At 37.5% G+C, this 23299-nt stretch overlaps 2 protein-coding genes across 3 annotated transcripts in view; one reads left to right on the top strand and one right to left on the bottom strand.

The window, feature by feature from the left end:
• The window catches only part of LOC135086735 (uncharacterized), a 41693-nt gene extending 27060 nt beyond the window's left edge, over positions 1-14633 (bottom strand). The window contains exon 1 of the mRNA XM_063981520.1: positions 14277-14633. Coding sequence (XP_063837590.1) covers positions 14277-14483 — 207 coding nt within the window. The 5' untranslated portion in view covers positions 14484-14633. The remainder of the gene's footprint in view (positions 1-14276) is intronic.
• Positions 14634-15130: 497 nt separating this feature from the next.
• Positions 15131-22621, top strand: LOC135086631 (uncharacterized). Of its 2 annotated transcripts, XM_063981388.1 has the most exons (7): positions 15131-15303; positions 15453-15539; positions 15832-16028; positions 16621-16730; positions 19922-20008; positions 21269-21445; positions 22455-22621. In XM_063981388.1, the coding sequence occupies exons 4-6, from the start codon at positions 16639-16641 to the stop codon at positions 21441-21443; spliced, it is 354 nt and encodes a 117-aa protein (XP_063837458.1). In that variant the 5' UTR covers positions 15131-15303; positions 15453-15539; positions 15832-16028; positions 16621-16638; the 3' UTR covers positions 21444-21445; positions 22455-22621. The 2 variants fall into 2 exon arrangements, 1 of the variants encoding a protein (XP_063837458.1); XR_010260549.1 differs by lacking the exon at positions 19922-20008.
• Positions 22622-23299: the final 678 nt, after the last annotated feature.

The following is a 23299-nucleotide window of genomic DNA, read 5'->3' as shown; positions in this document are numbered from 1 at the left end:
TAGAACGGTATGAATATCTCTTATATCATTCGCAACGAAGAAATTACGCCTACTTTTGCATCGCTTTGATAAACAAGACTATGAATAGTTACTACCTACTGTGGTAGTGTGATGAGGTATAATATTGGTCCATTATTAATATTTGCTCAGGCAGTGTACTTTCTTTGGAAAATGATAGCTTACAATTAATTTTGTCAACTACTCAATTCTCCAAAGCTTTTTAATGTCTTTTTCAGCAAAATTCAACAGGAAAGCTTAAATCGGGTTTGAAAACGAACGACATACCTACAGCTACATGACGTACTTATTAAAAACTGCATGTTCACTATTCGTGCAAGTTTCCATGAATGGTAGATGCACTTTGAACAGTGTCAAGGGAGCCAAATTAATAAGATCAGCCATGTTGCCTATTTGGGATTCTCGACCCGGCTTGAAAGCACTTATTATGTCAAGAGCGACAGCCAGGCATGGCTTGGTTACTACTTACTTACGAGTAACTGTCGATAGTATCGATAATGTAAATAATATAACCCAATACTATGTCGGCCGTTTGGTGTAGTGGTTCGAAACGGACTACTATTCCGGAGGTAGCGAGTTCGATTCCCGCACAGTACAAACATTTGTGTGCATGAACATATTTGTTTGTATTGGACTGGGTGTTTTCTATGTATAATAGAGGTGGGCGCCACGCCGGCGCGCCGCCGCCGCCGCGAATTTTTTCACGCCGCCGCCGCCGACGACCAGCTATCGGCGCGCCGATTCTGATACTGTACCAACTATTTGCTATTTATTCCTCTCCTATACTGTACTTTCTGGATTTGTGTTTCGAACGCAGAAGAACTAACTATAATATTTATTCTTAAATGTATACTAATATTATAAAGAGGTAAAGTTTGTGTGTTTGTATATTTGTTAAATTGTAAGGGGTAATCTCGGGATCTACTGAACCGATTTTAAACAATATTTTACCAATAGAAAGCCAAATTATTAAACCGAAAATTCCACGCGGGCAAAGCCGCGGTCGTAAAGCTAGTACCATATAAATTGGTACACAATGCGAACTTAATGCCGTTGATATACTAATAAATAGATTGAATAACTTAATACTAACTGTACTAACAGTTAATCCAGTACATTATTCAAGTTGCTTCGTCTAGTAAATAAAATTGATTGCGAGAGGCGCCAGTCCCTCTTGCTGTCAAGAAAAAAATCGCCGCCTTCATCTGGCATACAACCCACACTATTGGACTATACATTAAGCAAATCACTCACACAGAGATTGGCAAATATGTCTCGGAATGCAAATGGGAACCACAACCTCTGGAAGGCAACAAAGTACCTCCCTCAAAGTATTCTCCGCCTATTAGGTCCGGTAATACATGAGTGGGAACTGACAAGAAAAATCACAGACCTTTGCTACATGACAAGTCGGTGTATTTAAACCCATTGACACGGATAATCCAAAAAATCCACAATTCAATCCAAAAAATAAGATTAAGCATTGGACTTGATCCAAGACTTGCAGCTATACCTGCCTTTGATTCCTACTGATGATGATGATTCATCCGACCGATTTCGGTCATGGCGACCACTTCGACTTAGCTGTCTTGGCGGCGCTAGTGCGCCCGAAGCTGGCTTACGTAGCCGATCTTCGCGGCAAACTCCTCTCACATTGAGAGTATCTGAGCATACCGCCTATATGAACATAATTATACTGAATGGCGGCAGATGGTCGGGATTTATATCATTGCGTTTCGCGTCGAGTTCAGTTGTGCGTTGCTCCTTGAACTCGTGGATTCGACTCTTCACAATCTCCCGCCATTCTAGGCGCTGTGCTGCCAAACCTTCCCATTGTGATTTGAGAGGGCCCATTTTGCATCTTTTCATATTATGCTGCTTCTGGACATCTTTGTACCTGACTATCTGAGGAGTTGACCGCCATGTTTCCGCTTCCTTAAATTCAAAGTAGAAGATTGATTCCTACTACGCTAAGAGAGGACGAAAGACGCAGGAGAACCAAAGTGACTGACATAGCCCGCAGAATCGCTAAGATCAAGTGGCAGTGGGCGGGGCACATAGCTCGTAGAGCTGATGGCCGCTGGGGCAGGAAAATTCTTAAGTGGCAACCACGAGCCGGAAGACGTAGCGTGGGCAGGCCTCCCACTAGGTGGACCGACGATTTGGTGAAGGTCGCGGGAGGTGCTTGGATGCGACCGGCGCAGGACCAGTCTGTGGAAATCCTTGAAGGGAGGCCTTTGTCCAGCAGTGGACGTCTTTCAACTGAAATGAACGAACGAACGCTAAGAGAGATAGCTAAGCTAAAGAAATAGCCAAAATATACCCTAGTAAAGCACCTGCATTTGATCTGATCACTATGAACTCCATGGTCTTGACAATGACACACTGAGTGAGAATTTTGCAAGTCTCTTGCAACTTTGAAAATGATCCATAAGGCTGGCAAGTCGCCTAACGAATTCTCCTCCTATCGCTCAATTAATGTGACATTTGTATTGTTTAAAATTATGGAAAAGGATCATTCTTGCTCGTTTATTCCCTTGCCTAAGTATGACCCATGTAATATAGTATACCCGACCATAAATTTTGACAGAAACCATACCAACCATAATCAGTACAATGTTTGGAAAAGAAAGAATCCTGTACATTTTTTTTTGGTGCATAACAAGCCAGTTATTTGACCACAATCGCACCTGATGTTAAGTGGGATGCAGTCTAGTTTAGTTTAGTTTGCTATCGATGCGGCTTCAGCTGGGTTTAGTATAAAGGACTACTCTTAACTACCTTTCTAGCACACTTCTACTACCCGCTGATGGAGTCTTATCTCAGTGACAGACAGTTTTAAATCAAACTTCGTGACAAAATCTTCTCTTTTAACTGCAGAGCTGGAGTACCCCAGGACTCTATACTTGGTCCGGTACTCTATAATATTTAAAGTAGCCCAGACACCATAAATCTGCGGCCTTCCTCAAATGTAACTGTGATCTTAAAGCGACTAAACTGTTGCAAAGTCAACTAAATGCCTTATCTTAAACTTATCCTCTGGCCAATCTAGACCTCGACACATTACTGCAATCAACCTGCATTAAAAACCTGGACCGTAGGATGACATGGAAAGACCATAAATATAAATAAAACAGATCTGAACATAATATTCGACCGACAGTCAGCTAATCCAACAATAACTATGTGCCTCCAAAGAGTTCAAAAATACATGTTAAGGGTACTTTTATCGAATAGATAAATAAATACACGAAAACCTGATCTCGGCCAAGCCCGTTATTCAAATATCAAAGTATCTATGATCAAGAGAGCTAATTTACTAGGGTAAACCACTGTTCCAGTGGCTCTATTGTGTCAAACCCCAACCAACTGCAAATCACCTGATTAGTCTTGACGAAAGATACTAAAAAAGCAGATATAAAAAAAATACCTAATGTGTAAAGGTCAAACAAGGTCACGCCGCCGACGCCGCCGCCGCCGAAGTCAAAAAGTCGGCGCGCCGCCGCCGACCAATTTTATATCGGCGCCCACCTCTAATGTATAATAAGTATGTATTTACAAAAAAAAAGTATTTAAGTATGTTTATATCCGTTGTCTAGTACCCATAGTACAAGCTTTGCTTAGTTTGGGACTAGAAGCGCAGTGTAAAATGTCTAAGGATATTTATTATTATTTATTTATTATTTATTGTAACTATAGAACCCAATTGGTTACAATCAAATAGACTATTAAGTACAAGCTATGAGTACTATTACTTATTCTGTGCTATGAGATAGTAAGTCAAATATGTCGGAATTTGTATTTTATCAAATTTAGGACACCATTTGCATAAAAATAACGTTAAATAAGTAAGTATACACTTACTAATCATCATTGTCACTTACTAGCGGATCGTTCATGAATTGCAAGAATTGTTTAGGTATTTTTATTAAATGTTACCAATTTAGTCCTAAGATTTAAAAAAAAGGGCTGCGAGTTCGACCTTATGTTATCACAAAAAACTAGATCTCAATTCCTTTTTTATGATAAATGGTAAATTAATGTTTATCAGAAATGCACTCCTAAATTTCCATTAGTAAAGTGCCCTTGTTTGTTTAATGTTCACTAATGGAATAAATAGACATACCTAATAACGTTTAATTCACAAAACGGAATTCCCAGTAAATGTCTTAATAATAGTGCTTGGCGTTAGAAGACAGTTAATTGTAACGCAAAGGTCGGTATCAACGCTCGCATCTACCCTACAACCTGCAACCTGCTAGCTCTACTCTCAGGGCTGGCGAATAGTAGAGAAGTAACTTGTGTTTCTGCATAGAATTTACTAGCGTATAACCGTAGCGTAACGCTATGGTTATAAAAAGTGATTATAACTATGACTATTATATAATTCAGTCCAACAGTTCTCCAGTGTTCACGAATTCTAAGGTTGCACCAACTTACTTTGACAATAACCAGTGCTTTTTGTATGGCGTTTGACAGATTTTTCAAAGTTAAAGTAAGATGGTGCAAACCTACCTATTTTACCTACCTATTTAGTGTTCGGAAAAGTATGTACCGGTGTTATTTACAAAATCACGTGGCTTTTGACAAACTATAAAGGCCTTCCATGCTGAAGCGAAATACGCGTGCGGACGCCCGCGTGCGGATCTGTTTTGTGGAAAAATATGCTTTTTGTGTGATGAAAAATCCTTACAGTAATGTTTTACATAAAGGTAGTAGGAAGGCACTGGATGCAGGCCGCTGCCAACCGGTCATTATGAAAACCATTGGGGGAGACCTGTTCAGCAGTGGACATCCTATAGCTGAAATGATGACGATGATGAATGTTTTACGTTACTAATATTATTAGATAAGTTGTGGACGTGTTTCCACAGAGGGCAGCCCTGCGTGCAACCCTCGTGAACTCGGCGACATTTCACTCCCGGACCTTACATAACCTGTTATTAAACGGGGAAAGTTTTTGCGCTGTTTCCTGCAATTTAGCAAATATAAACTCTAAAACTCGAAGCAAATATGTGGAAATTGCACCACAATTAATAGCACCTAATGACGCCGATCGTTGACATCGTGTTGTAACGGAATGATTACGACGCCATTCGAGATACAAATTGACGAATAGTACAAGCAGGAAATAGGTAAGTGTGGAAAAAAATACTGACGTAAACTGACGTTATTTTGTCTGAACGTTAAAGATAGTACATAATACCTAAAAATGTTAAGTGTTCAGTTGTTCAATTTCAGTAACTCTAACAAAATAATGATAAATGAAAGACAGATTACAATTTAGTTTCAGCATCTCGTATATTATATTATGCATTTATATAAAATATTACGAACGCCTGTTTACATAAGATTTCATGATATAAAGTAAATACATAATTTATTTTCTACATTATTATAAACAACTCAGTTAGCAGATTATGTAGCTCATTACAGCAGCACATGTCGGAAAAATCAAAGAAAAAATCACCGTTTAAATACTTTTCTTTCATTTTGATTGTTTTTGAAAGAAATAATTTAGATTCACAAAATAATTCATCAGTGGTTTTATTTAAATTTCGAGCCTTTGCAAGCATTAAGCATGTCTCATACGGATTCACAGTTCTATGAACATGGCGTGGTTAGTATGACGTCAACCTTGGCTTACATAAAGAAATTAAAAGTTACAATAACGAATCCAAAGAAATGAAGGTACAAAATACAATACTGAATGGAGTTTATTGCCTTGTCCGCAGTGATAAGGCTTCCAATCAGCATGTTTGTCACGTTCACCGGCCAAACATTGCGGCATTCGTATTCGTTTGAACTGTGTATCTTCTGTATTGTTTCGACATTGCTTTACAGTCAAAACATATTTATACCTACGTGTTTGTATACTCGTATTACCTACTATGCTGCTAAGCTCAAGAGGGGTTACTTGATTTTAAAGGCTTTCACGCCTCTCTGCTTTGCTAGTGGTTACGTCAGAAGACGGAGAAGAATCGAAGAACTGCTCTTACAATGCTTACGGATCTGATCTAACACTTAAATCACCTTTAGTTGTGTCAAACGTAACATAAATAAAAGATAGGATAATATTTACATTATGAGTTAATTCTCAAGCTAAAAGTGAAAAGTACAAATAATGACAATGTAACTATTTCAGATGATGCTTGCTTTAAAGCTTGAGCTATAAAAGTGTTCACTTCCTTGAATATAGGAAGCATAAACCTTGCACTAATTGTGATTTATCCTTTGTTCTATAGTAACGATCAATATCGGCCCAAACTACCGATCAATACAAGTAAATCGTATATAATGCTAATCAATCATAATTGGGCAAAAAATATGGCCTTGGTTTGATCTTCCCCGTTTATAAATTAGGAGTCTGCTATGTACATAGGTACCTACACGCAAATGTTGCTGTGAAAACCAGTTCTGACTGTGTCATAATAGATTCCTATGTTTATGTATTAAAACATATAACTAGTACATAATTACACACACATACTGGTAAATATACCTAACTTGTTAAAGGTGCATTTTACAAAATTAAAACCTACGTAAAAGTGCTCTAAAAAGTAGAGATATAAAACTTGGACATTTATAAACCAAGATTAATATTTTCGGAGTCGGTTCAAGCCTGGCAAGTGTCAAAGTGGACCTGGATGGAATCTTGTAAAGAAGTTTTTAATTGGTTTATAAATGATGGACTTGTGAACTGAATTTAGGCCTCAGCCTCGAACTTAGCGGGCAGCGGGGCGGCGGCGGCGGCGGCGCGGGAGCGGCAGGATCTTATGCGTAAAATCAAATAGACCGGTTCTCGAAAACAGCGGCGCGGCATCGGCGCCGGAGCGGGCAACGAGCGGGCAGCGGGCAACGAGCGGGCAGCGCACTCCTTCTTTTGCCCACAATAAATCGAGCGTAAGGAATAAATTCGAATCGAAATAAAATTGTCGCTGTTGTTCAGACATTTCGTTCGCGAATAAAAACAAATATCTCGACAACACAACCCCGAACACAACACTTCGCCGCTAAAGCGCCGCGCGAGCTGCCCGCTGGTTTCTAAAACCCTCTTTCTTTTTGAAGTCGGTTAAAATGGAAAACATTCCGCGTTAGAAACCAACCGTCAGTGTAATGAGTGTGGCAGTATAATCGATGATATATCTCTTGTTTCTCACACTGTAATGGCGCCAAGGAGATAGGCCGGGAACAATATAGCGCTATCATCCTTTCATATCAGCGCAGGCGCACAATGGGCGCTGGTGCCATTTCCGCGGCAACCTGCCCGACCATTGTAACCCAGCCAGTGGTGCTAGACGAGGTCGCGCCAGAGGTGGTCAATCAGTAACGAATTTTCTTACTTCATTCTATTGTTCATTTATATTCCAGGCGTTCATGTAGTTCACATGATTCATCATTTCTTTTCTCTTTTCATTCATTTATGGCAAAAACTGATTCGTGGCCATTTTCGCGGAAATCTTTTTTCTATCGTGTATTCGACGACTAGCCCCACTTTTAATTTGGCCCACGGTCGGACGACTAAAGAAAAATTTTGATTCCCACCTTAGGCAATTCGATTTTTTCAAGTTTATTTATAAGAAAAGCTTCTAGTTCTACAGAGCTTTATGAGTTTCATTGTAACATAAATGCATCTGCACTCGATTGTCTGCCTGCAGCCGCTACTGCCGGATGGTGTCGAGGCAAAGGGCATAAGTTTGTCCATGATGCATTGTTTCTTGTTCTCTTTTGAGGTTCATTTGTTTTCGACCAATTTCCTTTCGACCGAACGAAATTTATGTTAGCGGTAATGGCCTGTTCATTAATAGCCTAAACTGGTACTACGTACAGATGTTTTACTTCGCGAAGGTATTTAAAAAAATGTTAACCATTTTCTTTATTTTTTTCCATCATACACATCATATACGCGTGCGTGAGTCAATGTTCGCTCGTATGTGAAGCCTTGTCGAATAGTAATCCTGTAGGGGGCCATCGTGCGTGTTTTGTTTTCGATGTAAACTCGCGGAGATGAACAGGCCTAGTAGTACTTATTAATATTCTGTGGTAATATCAATGATCCTCAAGATGATCCTTCGTATATTCAGAAACAAACTGTTATCCACCCGAGACAATAATTACGGGCCCCGTGACACAGAAAGAGAAACCTATGAAAGGTTGAAAAGCCATGCCCTTAGCTGTTCTTTTCGTATTTCATTGTTCCCAATGTTGTATCTGTTCCCAAGAGCTAAATTATTGGTTTTTATACTGCGCGAATGTAGATAATGAAATGAAACAACAGTTTTCGAGTTTGATGAGGAAAGTTTAGGTAGAGCCTTAGAGCTTCCCATAAATAACCTTACTTCTTTTCTCAAAATGTATGAAAGATAAGGTATTCATTATTAAATTCAGATATCCTTTGTGTGTAGAATATAAGTATTTTCATCCTTATGGTACAGGATACAAGTCTTGGCATCTGTCTAGATTTATTTATTGATCATCCGCCTGAATTGCTTCCTGTGTTACACAAATTAGAGTGCAAAGTATATGAATGCATGGTTGTTGAGCCTTTGTTTGCAACACGCCGCCTGTTGCAAATCTCCATTGACTATGCTCTGTCTACCCTGCAATCTAATACGCAATAGAAAATCAGCGGTTTCGAGCATAGTTATACACACGTTACCACGTTCTTGTTTCATATGTTCGGTTGTTTTTACAAAGTCCTGTAATGAGTTTTATGACACTTTGTATGTAGGTACTTAGTCAATATTGATAGTTTTGCCTAAAAGGTTTGTGAATAAGTTATACCTATCAGCTTAAAACAATCTGCAAATCTAAAGTCGCATTAAAATTATGTTGATAAGAACTCAAAGGAAACGCAACTAGCTTTGGTAGTTATAGAAAAATATAGAAAATAAAATGGTGGTCTTTTATAAAATGTTAGTCTTCCTTTTGCCTGATTACGGCATTAATACAATCTATCAGCTCTTAGACGGGCAAGTAGATCTTATTATTTTATTTTTTGCTCAGTTCTTACAGGTTTCAAACAGATCTATCGCATTAAAATAGAACAATTTGTAAACAAAAGGCATCATATGTGAATGTTGACTAAATTACGGAATAGGAATTAACTAATTATGCTACAGTGGCAATCACGAACGCTACGGCGGAAGGGGCACGCGATAATTAAACTATTTTTTGTATAAATATGTGTTATTGTGAAAAAAATTACGAGGAAAAGTTAAATTAATAACGCAAAACAGTAATAAAGTAGTGCCTTTATGGCCAAGCACACCACCAGTTGTAATTTCAGCATATTATCTGATTATAAGTAATGGTGGATAGATACATTTTATCTATTTGTCCTAGGTTGTGTGCCACGATATAATCTTATCGACATTAGACGACAAATGTATGGAATTCTTGTCTAAAATCCATGTAATATCGACTAGCTGCCTTTTGTCTTCAGCTGTTACATGTGGCTCATACAAAACCTGCTGATACTTGTTCTGCCAAAAAAGTAACATAATAGAAATTCTAATAGACGAGTAATTAATTAATATAAAATTGTTCTTATGTTTTTGCTGATAGAAATTATAATCGTTAGAAACTCTGTTGTGTCATGTCACACCGTTTTTTGTTTCTATTCTATAGCTTTATTAAACCAATTTTATATGGTAGAAACTATCGACTTTCTGTTTTAATTAATTTTATTAAATAATTAAGCCATTTGCGCCATTATGTTTATGCCATCGAGATAATAACATAATCGAGGGTAATCGACATGAGTCGCTTAGCAACTTTTTGCTAGTTAATAATCCGCGACATAACCAATTTAAAAGAGTATGCTGAGAGCTGAAAAAGAAGCTGCATGAAAGGCTCTTCGCCTTTTTTGTTCGTAAAGGAATAAAAAAAATAGTATTTCTTCTCTATTTGATAAGAACATTATAATGCGGAGTTCGGACATTGCAGGCTCGTACTAAACTGGTTGTAATGAGCAGAGTTCATGAAACCATAGATCTGATCAGACGACTAAGAAATGGCGACTTTGATTGTACCTTATCTGTAAGAACCCAGAAGATAGATGAGGACTTAAAAGAATTATTTTACAAGTTTTTCGTAGAAATAGGAGCCGATATAATTAACAAAGATAGCTAAAAAATAAGACACAAATTATGTAGTATACAGGGAAATTGGGATACTCAACGTAGTCTATTAACCCTTTCAAGGAATATGTGGTGTATCCCTGTCACCCTGTATATTATACGCTCACAATTTATTATATTGTAATTGACGTAATTTTATGCAATAATGATTAATAAGAAAAAGTGTCATAGTTGCTGTTCATCCTTCGTCCAGTAATTGCTCGATGAATATTGCTCCAGACAATGTTTTTTGTCCCTTAATTAAAAACGAGTTACCTATGTTGTTCTTTGTCTCTATAAAAGCTTAAATCCACCTCAAAGCCTCAAAGGAACGGTTGAAAAAGGGGCTCTCAGGATGCAATGCCAAGGTCTTCGCCTATTTACGAGTGTTACCGTTAAACATTAGTATTGATATTAATACATTGGTAATGAGGTCAAAAATGATTCTGTGAAAAAAATAATATACCATGTCAGAATCTTCGCAAACATAAACTCAAACACTAGGCTCACCCCACATCTTACGGTTGAAGAAATTTCATGTATAATTTTATTGTATACCGTGCTTTCAAGCAGCCATTTACCCACACAATTGTACACTCAGCCCGAGGCGCGGTAGAGCACGCTCTATCGCCGTTGGTGGTTGGAATATTTTGATTCGCGTATAGCAAAGTTTAAAATACGTAATTCATATAGGGATGGCGATCTGATATCAATTAAAGAATCGATTATTCGCCACAAAAATACTATTTTTCAATCGATTTTAACCAAATTATCAATCACGTTATTGAATTCTGGCACTCAGTAATGTAATAGTGATTCGCTTTATTTTTCTTGAATGGCATAACAGTAACAACAGAAAATTCCTTTGTCTTCATGAAATAAAATTGATGGAGGATTGTTTCTTTCTTCATAATATTAAAAGCTGATAAAGAAAGCAACGGTTCAAATGGTTAATAATACTTTGGAACTTTATATTGTAAAAGTAAATTTTTAGAATTGCCGTTTTAGAACGATTCGCCATCCCTAATTCGTATTCAGCAAAGCTCAGGTTATGCCTGCTGACCACTATAATTGCCTTGCAAATTAACTGTCTGTCTAGGGAAGGTTTCTGCGAAAGCTCAGCGGTCAGTAAAACTTACATAACGAGTACGTTAGGCTTAAACTTCATTTCCATAATCACGTAAAACAGTTTTTTGCACGTTTTAAAACAATAGGACATGAGTATTGTCTGAATAAACAATGGCTGGCTAAACTGTTCACATGTATCATTTAAATCTGCGTATGCGATTGAAAGGGAGAAATCTTTTTTTTTCGAAGATGCTACAGTAGCTTTATCGCAGACCGTTGTACCGGTTATCCTTGACCGAATAACTTTTGTATCGCCATTTAAGTACTAACCCTTGGTTAAAAAATTTCTCAGGGTATGAAAAGATCATTCCAGACTGTAGCCAGCTGTTCCCATCCTTTTATATTAAATGCAAGACTATTTGATACTATGTCATGGGATTCTATTTAACTGACGTTCTCACCGCTGAAAGTCCTGTTTGGCTAGAATTTACAGCTTCACCGTCGTTCAAAGCTTTGGTTTTTAACTTAGTAAGAATTGTGGAAAACCTTTGGGCCTTTGTCCAGCAGTGGACGTCATTTGGCTGAAACGAACGAACGAACGAAAAATAAATAGAGACTTTTGTTATTCTGTCATGTTAAGATGAGAAAGATTATTATTATTGTCGATCAATCTTTAGTAAACTTTTGAACATAACTTCGCTACATGCCAACCTCTAAGGCTGAGTTGCACCAACTTACTTTAACCGCAATTTTAACAATAACCGGTGCTTTTAGTATGGAGTTTGACAGATTTTTGATGTTTGTTACAGTCAAAGTAAGATGGTGCAACTCAGCCTGAGAATCATGACTAACCAGGATCACAACCGTAAAATACAGGGTGTCACAAAACCTTACAACTATCGATAGGCTTCCTCAAGATCTCTATAATATCAACATTTTGACCTTAGTAAAAATATCACAGATTTAATGATTTTCTGAAAATTGCCATCTGTGATTATTTTTTCTCATGAAATTCAACAAACTAGTTCCAAAGTATAAAAAAAAACCGGCCAAGTGCGAGTCGGACTCGCGCACCGAGGGTTCCGTACAAACCTGCAAGGTTTACAAAGTTCGTTCATTACGACAATCGAGTCATAACTATGTTTTTTTTTTCACGGGTTAAAGGCAATTAGATCTAAGTATTTGATATGAATTTCAACTTGATAGCTCTACGCGTTCATGAGGAAAAAAGTAATAAGTTTATATTTATTAAAAAATATATATTTTGTAATGTAACTAAAAATTTAAGGTTTTCGGAATTTTTCCTTTATGTGTGCTATAAAACGTTGCTTCATGCCAAATTTCAAGATTCTAGGTCGACTGGAAGTACCCTTTAGGTTTTGATTCCCTTGCGAGTACTTGCGAGTTTCAAAATATGCAGCTTAAATTGCTGTTTCTTTTGATTGCGTTGACATAGAAGTTTGATTTTGTTACAGCTTAAAGGTATTATAGACCTGAGTATTTGGTATGAATTTCAATTTAATACCTCTACGCGTTTATGAGGAAATAAGTAGCAAGTTTAAAATTATTTAAAAAAAAATATATATGTGATGTAACTAAAAATTTATGGTTTTCGTAATTTTTCCTTTATCTATGCTATAAGACGTTGCTTCGTACCAAATTTCAAGATTCTGAGTTCACGGGAAGCACCCTGTAGGTTTTGATTCCCTTGCAAGTGTCGAAAATTTGCGGCATAAACGGCTGTATCTTTTGATTGCGTTGGCTTAGAAGTTTGATTTTTTCACAGCTTCAAGGGACAGTAGACCTGAGTAATTGATATAAATTTCAGCTTCATACCTCCACGCGTTCCTGAGAAAAAGGGTCTTGTTGACAGACGGACGGACGGACGGACAGACGGACAACAAAGTGATCCTATAAGGGTTCCGTTTTTTCCTTTTGAGGTACGGAACCCTAAAAATGAAAAAGAAGAAAAGGAAAAAATTCGTAATCTCGCATCGCAATCGCAAGATACAAAAAAAACTTAAAAACCTCGAGAACCGTGATACTTTTACCTGGTCATAATTTTATATTAGGTAGATAGACTACAGAGTGAGGGTTATCGATAGTTACAAGGTTATCCATTGTTTTTGGGACACCCTGTATAATCTGACCTTGGAACGAAATTATGTTTGAACCTGTAACAGTTAACGTTGTGTGATATAGAATACGATGAGTTCTAAAACAAGTATCTTATTAAGTGATTATAATCTTAGGAGAGTAGAAGGAGTTTGTATTAACGTTCTGAAATGAGTTCTGAAATGAAGTTTAGATTTTTGACCACTATCACAGTTTGAAGACGATCTGTGAACGTTCCTGCGGGTGTCCCTTAATGCAATGAGTGTATCAATGATAACACCTAGTGAAAATGAGAACATGATTGCCAGATAAGTAAACTGCCAACGGAGAATGGTCTATTTACTATTATACTAAAAAGTTAACGAAAAAATAAAAGAAAATGAAACGCGACGTTAAAATGCCTAGTTTTGTAGATAATTTAGAAATTTCTTGATTAAAAAATAAAATGCATTGTACTTACCTACTTACCTACATTTATTCCAAATTGAACTTGTCGTAATTTTACTTGTGTAGTGACAATAACAAAGTAATAAATTCAATTAAAACATAGATGCTATTTTCAATCAAGATTACCTAAATGTTTTAACATTGTTTGCAATTACAAATATCTTCTAACGCAATTTAGAAAGACACTTTCATTTCAAGTAGTTTAGTTTGTTACGATAACAGCGTTAGTGCACAGTTATTATTTAATTAAGGCCAAATCCGAAGCCACGCATTAACACTGACAAAATAACACATGACTCTGAAATATGGTTATTGTTACCATTAATTATTATACCGCTACTGCAATTCGGATGACCAATGAGGAGCACTTTCACTGAGAATGTTTACCATAAATTACATGTAGGGTACTTACACAAAAACTCAAATGACACGGTCCGGTCTTATACTATCACTACTGGTCACACGAAAAAAGTATCTAACAACAAAAAAGGAAGACAAAATACTTACGTTGTCGTTTGAATTAGATTTATCTGGTCGTAGCTTCAAAGCGGTGTCCGTTCTTGGAGTGGCCACAGGAGACTTGGTGGTGTATCGATTGGACAGCCTCCTGGCGAAGTTGCTCTTGAAGTCCTCGATCCTCATGATGGACTCCACCGGCCTACTGAACTCCTCCTCCAAGACACCGGGCGTCGCGTCATGTGATTGCATGAACATTGTAATTTTAGTGTCGTAACATAATTCATCATAAAAAGCACAAGTTCATTGATGAAGTTCGATTTTTGAAACGTAACGTATCAAAGCGCCCGCGCCGGTGCGCGATGCGACCGTTACGGCTCGAGCGACTAATCGGACTGGCCCACCTGCGCCGTGAGTGCCCTGACAGCTGTCTGACAGACTGTGCTAGCTGTCTCGTTTGATCGATAACTGCAAACTAAAATACTTTACTGTAATAATATACTTCATTTCTTAAATCCTGCATACAAATATTTTAATTTAAATCAACAACTAAATTCTGCAATGAAACATGCAAAATAAGTTAAAACCTTCCAAATTGTTATGCGCCAGCGCCATCTGTCGTCGTGCTTAGTAAACCAGATTAGAAAGGCTTTTATTCAAAAGCAACATGGATCTATGCCATCGACTTATTGCTGTAAATCGCAAGACTCTACATCGAGTTTCTTATAGCACTTAAAACCTGTGACTAAACAAAGATGGCTCTCATTGATATTTCTAAAGGATACATATATAAATATTATTTTCTGGACGAGGCATCGTATTCTTCTTTCAGGAATAAAAAGTAAACAAGTAAACACTTTTTTTGTTCTTAAAAACTTCTTTTTAATGTTACATGTCACCTGATACCTGTCATTTTGAAGTTTGTGCCATCCGAGAGGAAAATGTAAACGACTAAATTTTGAGTAAAAACACAACAAATTACAAAGTTTATAAAAATATTAACAAAAATGTACAGTGACGGGAATATTCAAGTTTTGGTAGGAACAATATTCAAATGAAATGGACAACAATCAATCAGGTAAGTGAGTTATTTGGCTTCTAAGTTTGGCTTCATCTATTCTGCAATCCAATTATCCAATACTTAATTATTGCAAGAAATAAAGTTACTCATTACCTAACCTCTATTTATAATTCTTTTGTAACTTGCTCACTTTCTTCTCTTTACAGAAACATACTCATTGAGTATGCCTCCTCCGCTTATTTTGACGGCAAAAGCACTGAGGTTTCTTAAAAGAATTGTTTACTGATAAACTGGTAAGTAACAAGTAGCGATAGAGCTTAAAGTATTCTGCCCATAACAATTTATCTTAGAGTCAAGATTTGCGTGATTTTGAGGGAGATATAATGGTCTTCTGAGTAGACCAGTGAAGACAAAAGTGAATTCGAACCACCTTTCCACCTAGCTGTGAAGGTTCGGCCAAAAAATGCGTGCAGTCGGCATGCACGATGGTGTCTATGATTGCGACAAATACCAGATTCTTATTTGGACCAAATTATCGAAGCATAAAATATCCCAAGATACCCAAGAGTAAAACTTATGTTTCAGCTCTCAACATGGCTCCACCGGAGTTCCCGCCAAAGTCCTCGCTTTGCAACCAATTCGACTTGGTGGAAATCGTGTTTATCTGCGTGGCCTTCACCTTCCTGCTCATCCTCCTCACGCAGGCCTGTCGCATCATCGCCTCCGGCTTCGTGGACGTCACATTGTAACATAAAAGTTCCTAAGGATGACACTTTGTGCAAGTAAGGAGTCAAAGAAGTAATTTATTTGTTGCAAAAAGGCTTTTAAAAAGCTTTTACACGTCCCCTTATTGCTTTAACTCTACCACTGCACTGCTTCGGGACGATAAATGGGCCCAAGTGTTAAAAAGACAATTTTGATCTATCTAAATTACTTGCTACTCTACTTATTTAGGATCTACCACATAAACGGTCTCTAGTCTCTATCTTTTACAACGGGCATGATGGATAACTGAATCTTAAAAGGTAGTGGAGAGGTGCAGGACGGTTTTTGGTAGATCAAAATGTAAGTCAGGAATTGAGATGTACTTCAGACATGTATGTCGAGTCAGCTTATATTACGTCACATGGACCTGCACCGGTTCACTACTGCATAAATCGATTCAGTTATGCGCTATGACTGTAGTAAAAAATAGAGTTCTTAAGATATTTTTTGAGGACACATTGAATATTAGATAGAGAGTAGCGACATGGTAGAGTCGCAAGCAAATTAGAATTTGCTTACAATTTTTTATCGAAAAATTAATTGTAATGATAGCATGCTGCATGCATAATCGCATAATGTAATAGTAATTATAGTTTTTGAATTGCGCAGGTCTCTTGTTCCCACCAGATGTACTCCAAGACGCTCATCGACCTGGTCCTAGCATTTCGCTCCGTATGCTGTAGAATGTCAAAATCTAAGGATGACATTGTTGTATACAGGTAAGATAAGTTCCATTTTAGCTATCGTTTAAGTTATTTATTGAGATTTCAATCATACCTCGGCTCAGTTTAAAAGTTATATGTAATTATTTAATTTCTATTATTGGTTACATTCTTCAATCACGCTATTGCTCTTTCACATACGTATTAATCATATAGACTGAGCTATAACAGACATAGACCATTAACCTAGATTACCACAGTCCTGAGTGAGGTTATGAGAGCACTATTCCTAGAGGATATAATATCAAATATGACAGCAAAGTACTCGCGGACTGAGACGCAATGAATTGCTAATTATGTGTAATTGCTGTCTGCATGTAGGGGTGAAAGTATCTCTTATCTACCATCAATGCGCTCTGAATAGCACGATGGCACGTAGACCTGTTCTCGCATGGAAGTCACCTACTTAACACATCGTCTACTACATCTTGCTTCATCTGAAAATCCCTTTGAGATATTTTGGCGCCGATATCTCAAATGATAAGATGGCTGAGATGATAGAGTTCCGATAAGTGACGTTCGACATTCCTTAAAATATGTAACATTTATTATTACGGTCGTTTTTAACTGAATTCGGTTAGATTTAAAATGTAAGTGTTATTCGACAAAAAATTTAAAATGTGCAAGAAACGGCTAATGGATTTGTAGGTAATTCAATCAATGAATCAACACGTAATTGATTAAATTAGGCAGATCGTTAAGCTGAAGTAGCAGCCAGATTTTATTGATAGACAAAAAGTATAAATTTAGAAACGAGAAAAGATTGTTAACATCAAGCAAACCTAATGGATAATTTGATCTTCAAAAGATATCATTAAAATATTATTGATTTATGGTATTTTGGAGTTAGGTACAATGTCCCTGAATGATCGAGGACTACTTTTCTTTTTCAGTGGATGATTTCTAAGCAAAAATTTAATATTTTAAGGAATCTATTCAGTTTCGAAAACGCTCTTGTCCATAGTGGTGAAGAAATCCACATTCTGGACATTAACCGTTTACACAATACAACCAACAAGCTGAACTCTAAATTACGTGTCGTTGCGGCACTTGTTGTTGTTGTTGTGGACACAAACAACTGCATTTTCACTGGCACTTTTACCTGTGATTTAGTATAATACAGCGGACCAGTTGCGCCCTTTTTGATACAGCCAAAAATAGACGTAAACGCGTATACAGATTGGTCGTCGTTGAATTTTATTGTGTCTAGGCATAGTAAGTACATAAAAGTTAGGTATTCTCAATTTTTCTGCTGCTATTCATTAAAAACAATAACATAATATCTACTGGTAGGGCAAGGTAATCCTTTGTATCCTACTAATATTATAAATGCGAAAGTTTGTGTGGAATGTCTGGATGTCTGGATGTTTGTTACTCTTTCACGCAAAAACTGCTGAACGGATTTTGATGAAACTTTACAGTATTATTGTTTATAACCCAAATTAACATATAGGCTATAATTTATGACGATCTGTGACAAACTAAATTTTACGCGGTAATAATCATGGCCGACCTCTATGCCTGGCAAGGTCTTGGCTATCCAAGATTTTGCCAATAGAAGTGAGAGAAGTTCCACTTTCTAAGGGCAGATCCAACGAACAGTTAAATGTTTTGAATCGCAAGAAAATACCATACTCCTAATGAGACGTCATGAAATTCTTAAAGACACAAAATTTCCATATTTTCATACCTTAATGTACTTCAATATGCAGTGGCCCTTACACTACGTAACATTGTAAAATGAGGTAATATAACAATTAGTTGAATACTATTGCAAAAAGAACTCAATAGAGGTTTGAGTCAGCAATTTCTTAACCGCGTATCGCAACGTTGGTAATATTATGTACTGGTTTCGTTATGTGAGTGGGATATTCTTATGTAACGGAGGTGTTTGCGTTTGGGCACCTTGACCTTAAGCTGTAAACTAGGCAGTAATAAATTGGAGATATATGTATTCAGATCACTTTTTAACAGAGTATATTACGACAATAACGTCTAATTTGGTACGTTGTTGTCACCTTATTGATAATGTAGAGATTAAATACGAACGTCACTTTTACCCGGTCAACACCTTTATTGCATGGTTACAATGTTTTATATCGACACCATACAATATCTTAAGCACAAAAATTATGATTGTTTTAGACGTCCACGCTCATTTATGGGTAAAGTAATTTATGTTCACGGGGGTTCTAACGAAGAATGTGCAATAAGCACTTGACTCAATATAAAATTAAATTTTTACTAAGAATGGATTCGGATTCGCTAGTCCGTTTTACTCTGCAATGCGCCGACTGCATGTATAGACTCTGAGGTTTTAGAAATATTTATCTGTTGCATATTTACGAAACTTCATGAGCATTTACATGTGAATTTGATCATTTTAATATAGATTCTACTTACTTGTTTAGACCGAGACAGTTTCTATTTAATATAGGTTTAATATACCTACGCAATAAATCTCATAAAGGTAGCAAATGTTACATAGGTGTTCATAATTCAATTAAAAGAACACTCCATTCCAGACCCTTAAGCACATGGAATTATTATAATGTGCGAGAAAATCGAGGTACCCAAGAACAGGTTTAGGCCTGTTTTAAATAAGTTTAGACATTATGTGTGTCAGTGGCTGATATTATTGCATGGGGTCAAGATTAGTGGTCAGTTACATAACGATTGCTAAATATAAAACCGAGTTTTGAGCGTTCATGTTGCCGTGCACCACACTAATCGTCTGCGTGAACAATCTCATGTTTTGTTTAGCAATGTCCCGGCATACGAAATGGCGGGTAGATACAAAATGACGTTGGGAAATGTAGCATCTATAAGATTTTGCTACAAATCATTCATTCGCGATGTTTTGAAGATTATTCACCACTATCACAAGTTATTGAATTAACAACAAATCGAAATATACTTTAATGTGATTGGAAATGTACCAAACATACCTCTAGAATAGACAACACCTGGATTTTACTATCATGAATGCCTGCATTTAGCAAGAAAGGAACTCCCCTGTTCTTCTTTGCTTGGCCCTTTCCCATACAAAAGGAACTCCCTCTCTTTTTTAATTGATTTAAAACGCATTTATTTTTGCAATGAAAAGGGCTCGTAACTTCTTAGAGGAGTCCATGACAGTTATTCTGTAACTTACGATATAGTATTCTACTCACAAACATTAATTACAGGGCAAGGAGGTTATCGTGGCCAATCTTGTTCAGTCGTTTGAAGAAAATCCCTTCCAAAGAAGCCGAGGAGCTGACAAAAGCTATTCTGTATGAATCTTTGATATTTTTACCTAGAAGCTTAGTAGAAACCTGTTAGATGATACAAAATTATAGAAAAAATGTTGATCCGTAAGTTACAGACTGACTATCATGGACAATTTGATTTTTGACATTATGAAATAGAACATATGCTCTAACACAGTGTTTTTCAACCTTTTTCATGACACGACCTTAGTATGAAAAAATATTTGGCGACCCCCCGACCGTTCGTTTTTTTTTCATGCATTTTATAATGTTAAAAAGATGTTTGTAGGGACCGAATACTTCAATCCATATATAACATTTTAATGCATTTGCATAATTATATTTTACTGAGGTAGTTTTTACGACCTCTCGCGACCCCGCGACCGCGCGATAGAGGCTTCGCGACCCACAGATTGAAAAACACTGCTCTAACATCTCTGCAGACTTCTTAGCCTTCACTGGCTGGGTTCAATTATTAGCAGTCACGTTGTAGATCCTGGCTACACAGGAATTGTTGTGGGACCGAGAAGTGTTTAGTTCCGAGTATTTATATTTTTTCATTGTTTTAAGACCTTAGGACTTCCCGCAGACTGCAGTTAGTCGGCCGATAGTTTAGTCAGCTCATAATTTGCGTGCGTGAGTCAAATAGGTGTACTGTGCGTAGGTTTATACATATCATACTGATCTGATCAATAACCCGACCAAACTATCGCCGACAAAAGTCGATAGGCTACTGGGTATATCTAACACTAGCTTTCCGCCCGCGGCTTCGCGCGCGTTGACCCCTGAAACCTATGTTTTTCCAAAATAAAATTTAGCCTATGTTACTCGTGGATAATGTAGCGCAGAATTGCTAAAATCAAGTGGCAGTGGGCGGGGCACATAGCTCGTAGAGACGATGGCCGTTGGGGCAGGAAAGTTCTCGAGTGGCGACCACGGGCTGGAAGACGTAGCGTGGGCAGGCCTCCTACTAGGTGGACCGACGATCTGGTAAAGGTCGCGGGAAGAGCCTGGATGCGGGCAGCGCAGGACCGTTCATTGTGGAAAACCTTGGGGGAGGCCTTTGTCCAGCAGTGGACGTCATTTGGCTGAAAAAAGAAAAGAAAAGAAGAAAATGTAGCTTTCAAATGGTGAAAGAATTTTTAAAAACGATCCAGTAGTTTTTGAGCCTATTCATTACAACCAAACAAACACAAAGTTTTCCTCTTTATAATATTAGTATGACAATGGAATGAAAATATGTCATTTTCAATCATCACCACAGTTTGTCTCTGTTGTTGCCAGTTGTGACACGGATGATCCCGCGGAGGGGTGCTGCACGTCATGGACCTGCGGCCAGGACTTCTGCTTCGGCGACGTCATGTGCATCGCCGTGGGGTTCATGCTCATGCTGGTGATCGCGGCGCAGGCGTACAAGATCGTCATGGATGCCCGCCGCCCGAGTAGGCAGCGGTGCTAGCGGTCAGTCGTCACTGCTGTTTTCATCATCATCTTCAGTCATTTATGCCCGTTTTCACCATCAATCCCTAATTTTAGTGACCTCTATGAAAACTAAATTCTTATTATATGTTACCATAGGGGACACTTAAAAATTAGGGATTGATGGTGAAAAGGGGCAGTAGTCTACTATGTAAGAACACGGCCATCCAACATCCACCTTTTGTAAACATTATGGAAGCAATAAACTATTGAGTATTGAGTATGGCAGTCCACTACTAGATTTAATATTGCAAGTACCTCAGACTCGGATCTCTAAAGACTGGAACCTCGGTCACGGATCTTCAAGATTTAAAAAATCACAGCTTTTTAACTCTGGATCAAAATCCATGCCGTAGTCACGCATTTTTAAATTGGAGAGAGGGCACTTCCAATCGGTTCAAGTCACCTGTTGTCGCTTGACTTTATGAAGCATGATTCAGACTGCGCTGGTTACTGGTAACACGTTGTCAAAGCTCTGAGAGCTCAGTAACTTCTCTAAACCATGTCTGGCTAGGTCCAATTGAAGTCTTGATTTAATATGTTACAACAGTCAAAACTCATAATCGCTTGGTTTTGACCGCACTTACGTTTGCACTTAAAAGTGATTTTGACTAACGCCCTTGGTCAAAACCACTTTTGACTGATTTTTGCAGTCAAAAGTGGTTTTGATCGATTACGAGTTTTGACTGTAAAGTGATGTCAAGTGTCTAATATAAAATGATGTGAAAATATAATCGTAACATCATTTCATGTGGGATTTTTTTTTGCTTGTTGAGATCTTTTGTAAGACCGGCAACACACGTTTATCCTAACGCCAACGTGTGGTGCCTGCTTTACAAGAGATCTCAACGCGCAAAAATCTGACATAAAATAACATTAATTACGATTTTTCACGTCACGTCATCATAAATATCGTAATGCCAACGTGTGTAGCCGACCTAAGCTAAGTGGAATGATGGATGTTCGAATGGTTGCGTGATTTCTGTTTCAGAATGACAGCGGAATCTCTCCACACTATGAAAACTGACACTGGGAGTCTATTGCATGAACGATACCTCATCGTTCTGATGGCGATCACCCTGGCTTTTATAGCTATGGAAAATGACACAATGAATTATTTATCGTATTATAATTGAAAATAAAAATTAATCTCTGTAATTATTATTTTTTATTTGGTTGTTTGTGTTTTTTGAAGATATCTTGTGATAATTTTACCACGGCTCCAAGTTTAAGGTGTCCTTGATATTTTTGTTTGGGTATAATTTACTAAACTCATTCTGGTTGCATCATTCGCACAACAGATGCTGCATAAATTTTGGATGTCTATTTGCATGTAAAATGAAACTAAATTTTATAATTTCTGTTATTCAAAAGATTCTAGGGTACGTATGGCTGTGGTAGAGGTTTAGCTAACGTTCATTTTATAAATTTTTTTGGTCTTTTTAACCAGTTTGGTAGTTGTGACAACATTTAATTCCATCTAATACTTATTTGTATTTACATAGCAAGAAACTGGTACGATTAAAAATACTATTAGGTATTTTGTAAAAAGTTTGTGGTTAAAATTTTCATTTGGGACGTGTCCCAAACCCAAATGTACAAGTACTCTGAAAACAAACAATTTGAATTCAGATTACGGAACCCTGCACGCAAGAATATTCGCGAGCTCATCATGAATATTGATCATCTCCAAACTTTTTGCGTTGGAAGCTCCAAAAGTGAATGCCCTCTGCCACGGGTAACCTTGGCCCGCTCAGAGAATGCCTTTCTTGCCGGCTATGACGCTTGCCCAACCGGCACCCACACGTGAGGCGCAGACAATCAGAATGGAGTTAC

The sequence above is a fragment of the Ostrinia nubilalis genome, chromosome Z, assembly GCF_963855985.1.
Source record: "Ostrinia nubilalis chromosome Z, ilOstNubi1.1, whole genome shotgun sequence".
Taxonomy (NCBI): domain Eukaryota; kingdom Metazoa; phylum Arthropoda; class Insecta; order Lepidoptera; family Crambidae; genus Ostrinia; species Ostrinia nubilalis.
This window is presented reverse-complemented; position numbering and strand designations above follow the sequence as displayed.

Excerpts from the sequence above, each read along its gene's own strand:
- LOC135086631 (XM_063981388.1), top strand. The coding sequence starts at position 16,639 with ATGTACTCCAAGACGCTCATCGACCTGGTCCTAGCATTTCGCTCCGTA. Across the intron at positions 16,731-19,921 it reads GATGACATTGTTGTATACAG|GGCAAGGAGGTTATCGTGGC; the intron begins GTAAGATAAGTT and ends CATTAATTACAG. Across the intron at positions 20,009-21,268 it reads GAGCTGACAAAAGCTATTCT|TTGTGACACGGATGATCCCG; the intron begins GTATGAATCTTT and ends TGTTGTTGCCAG.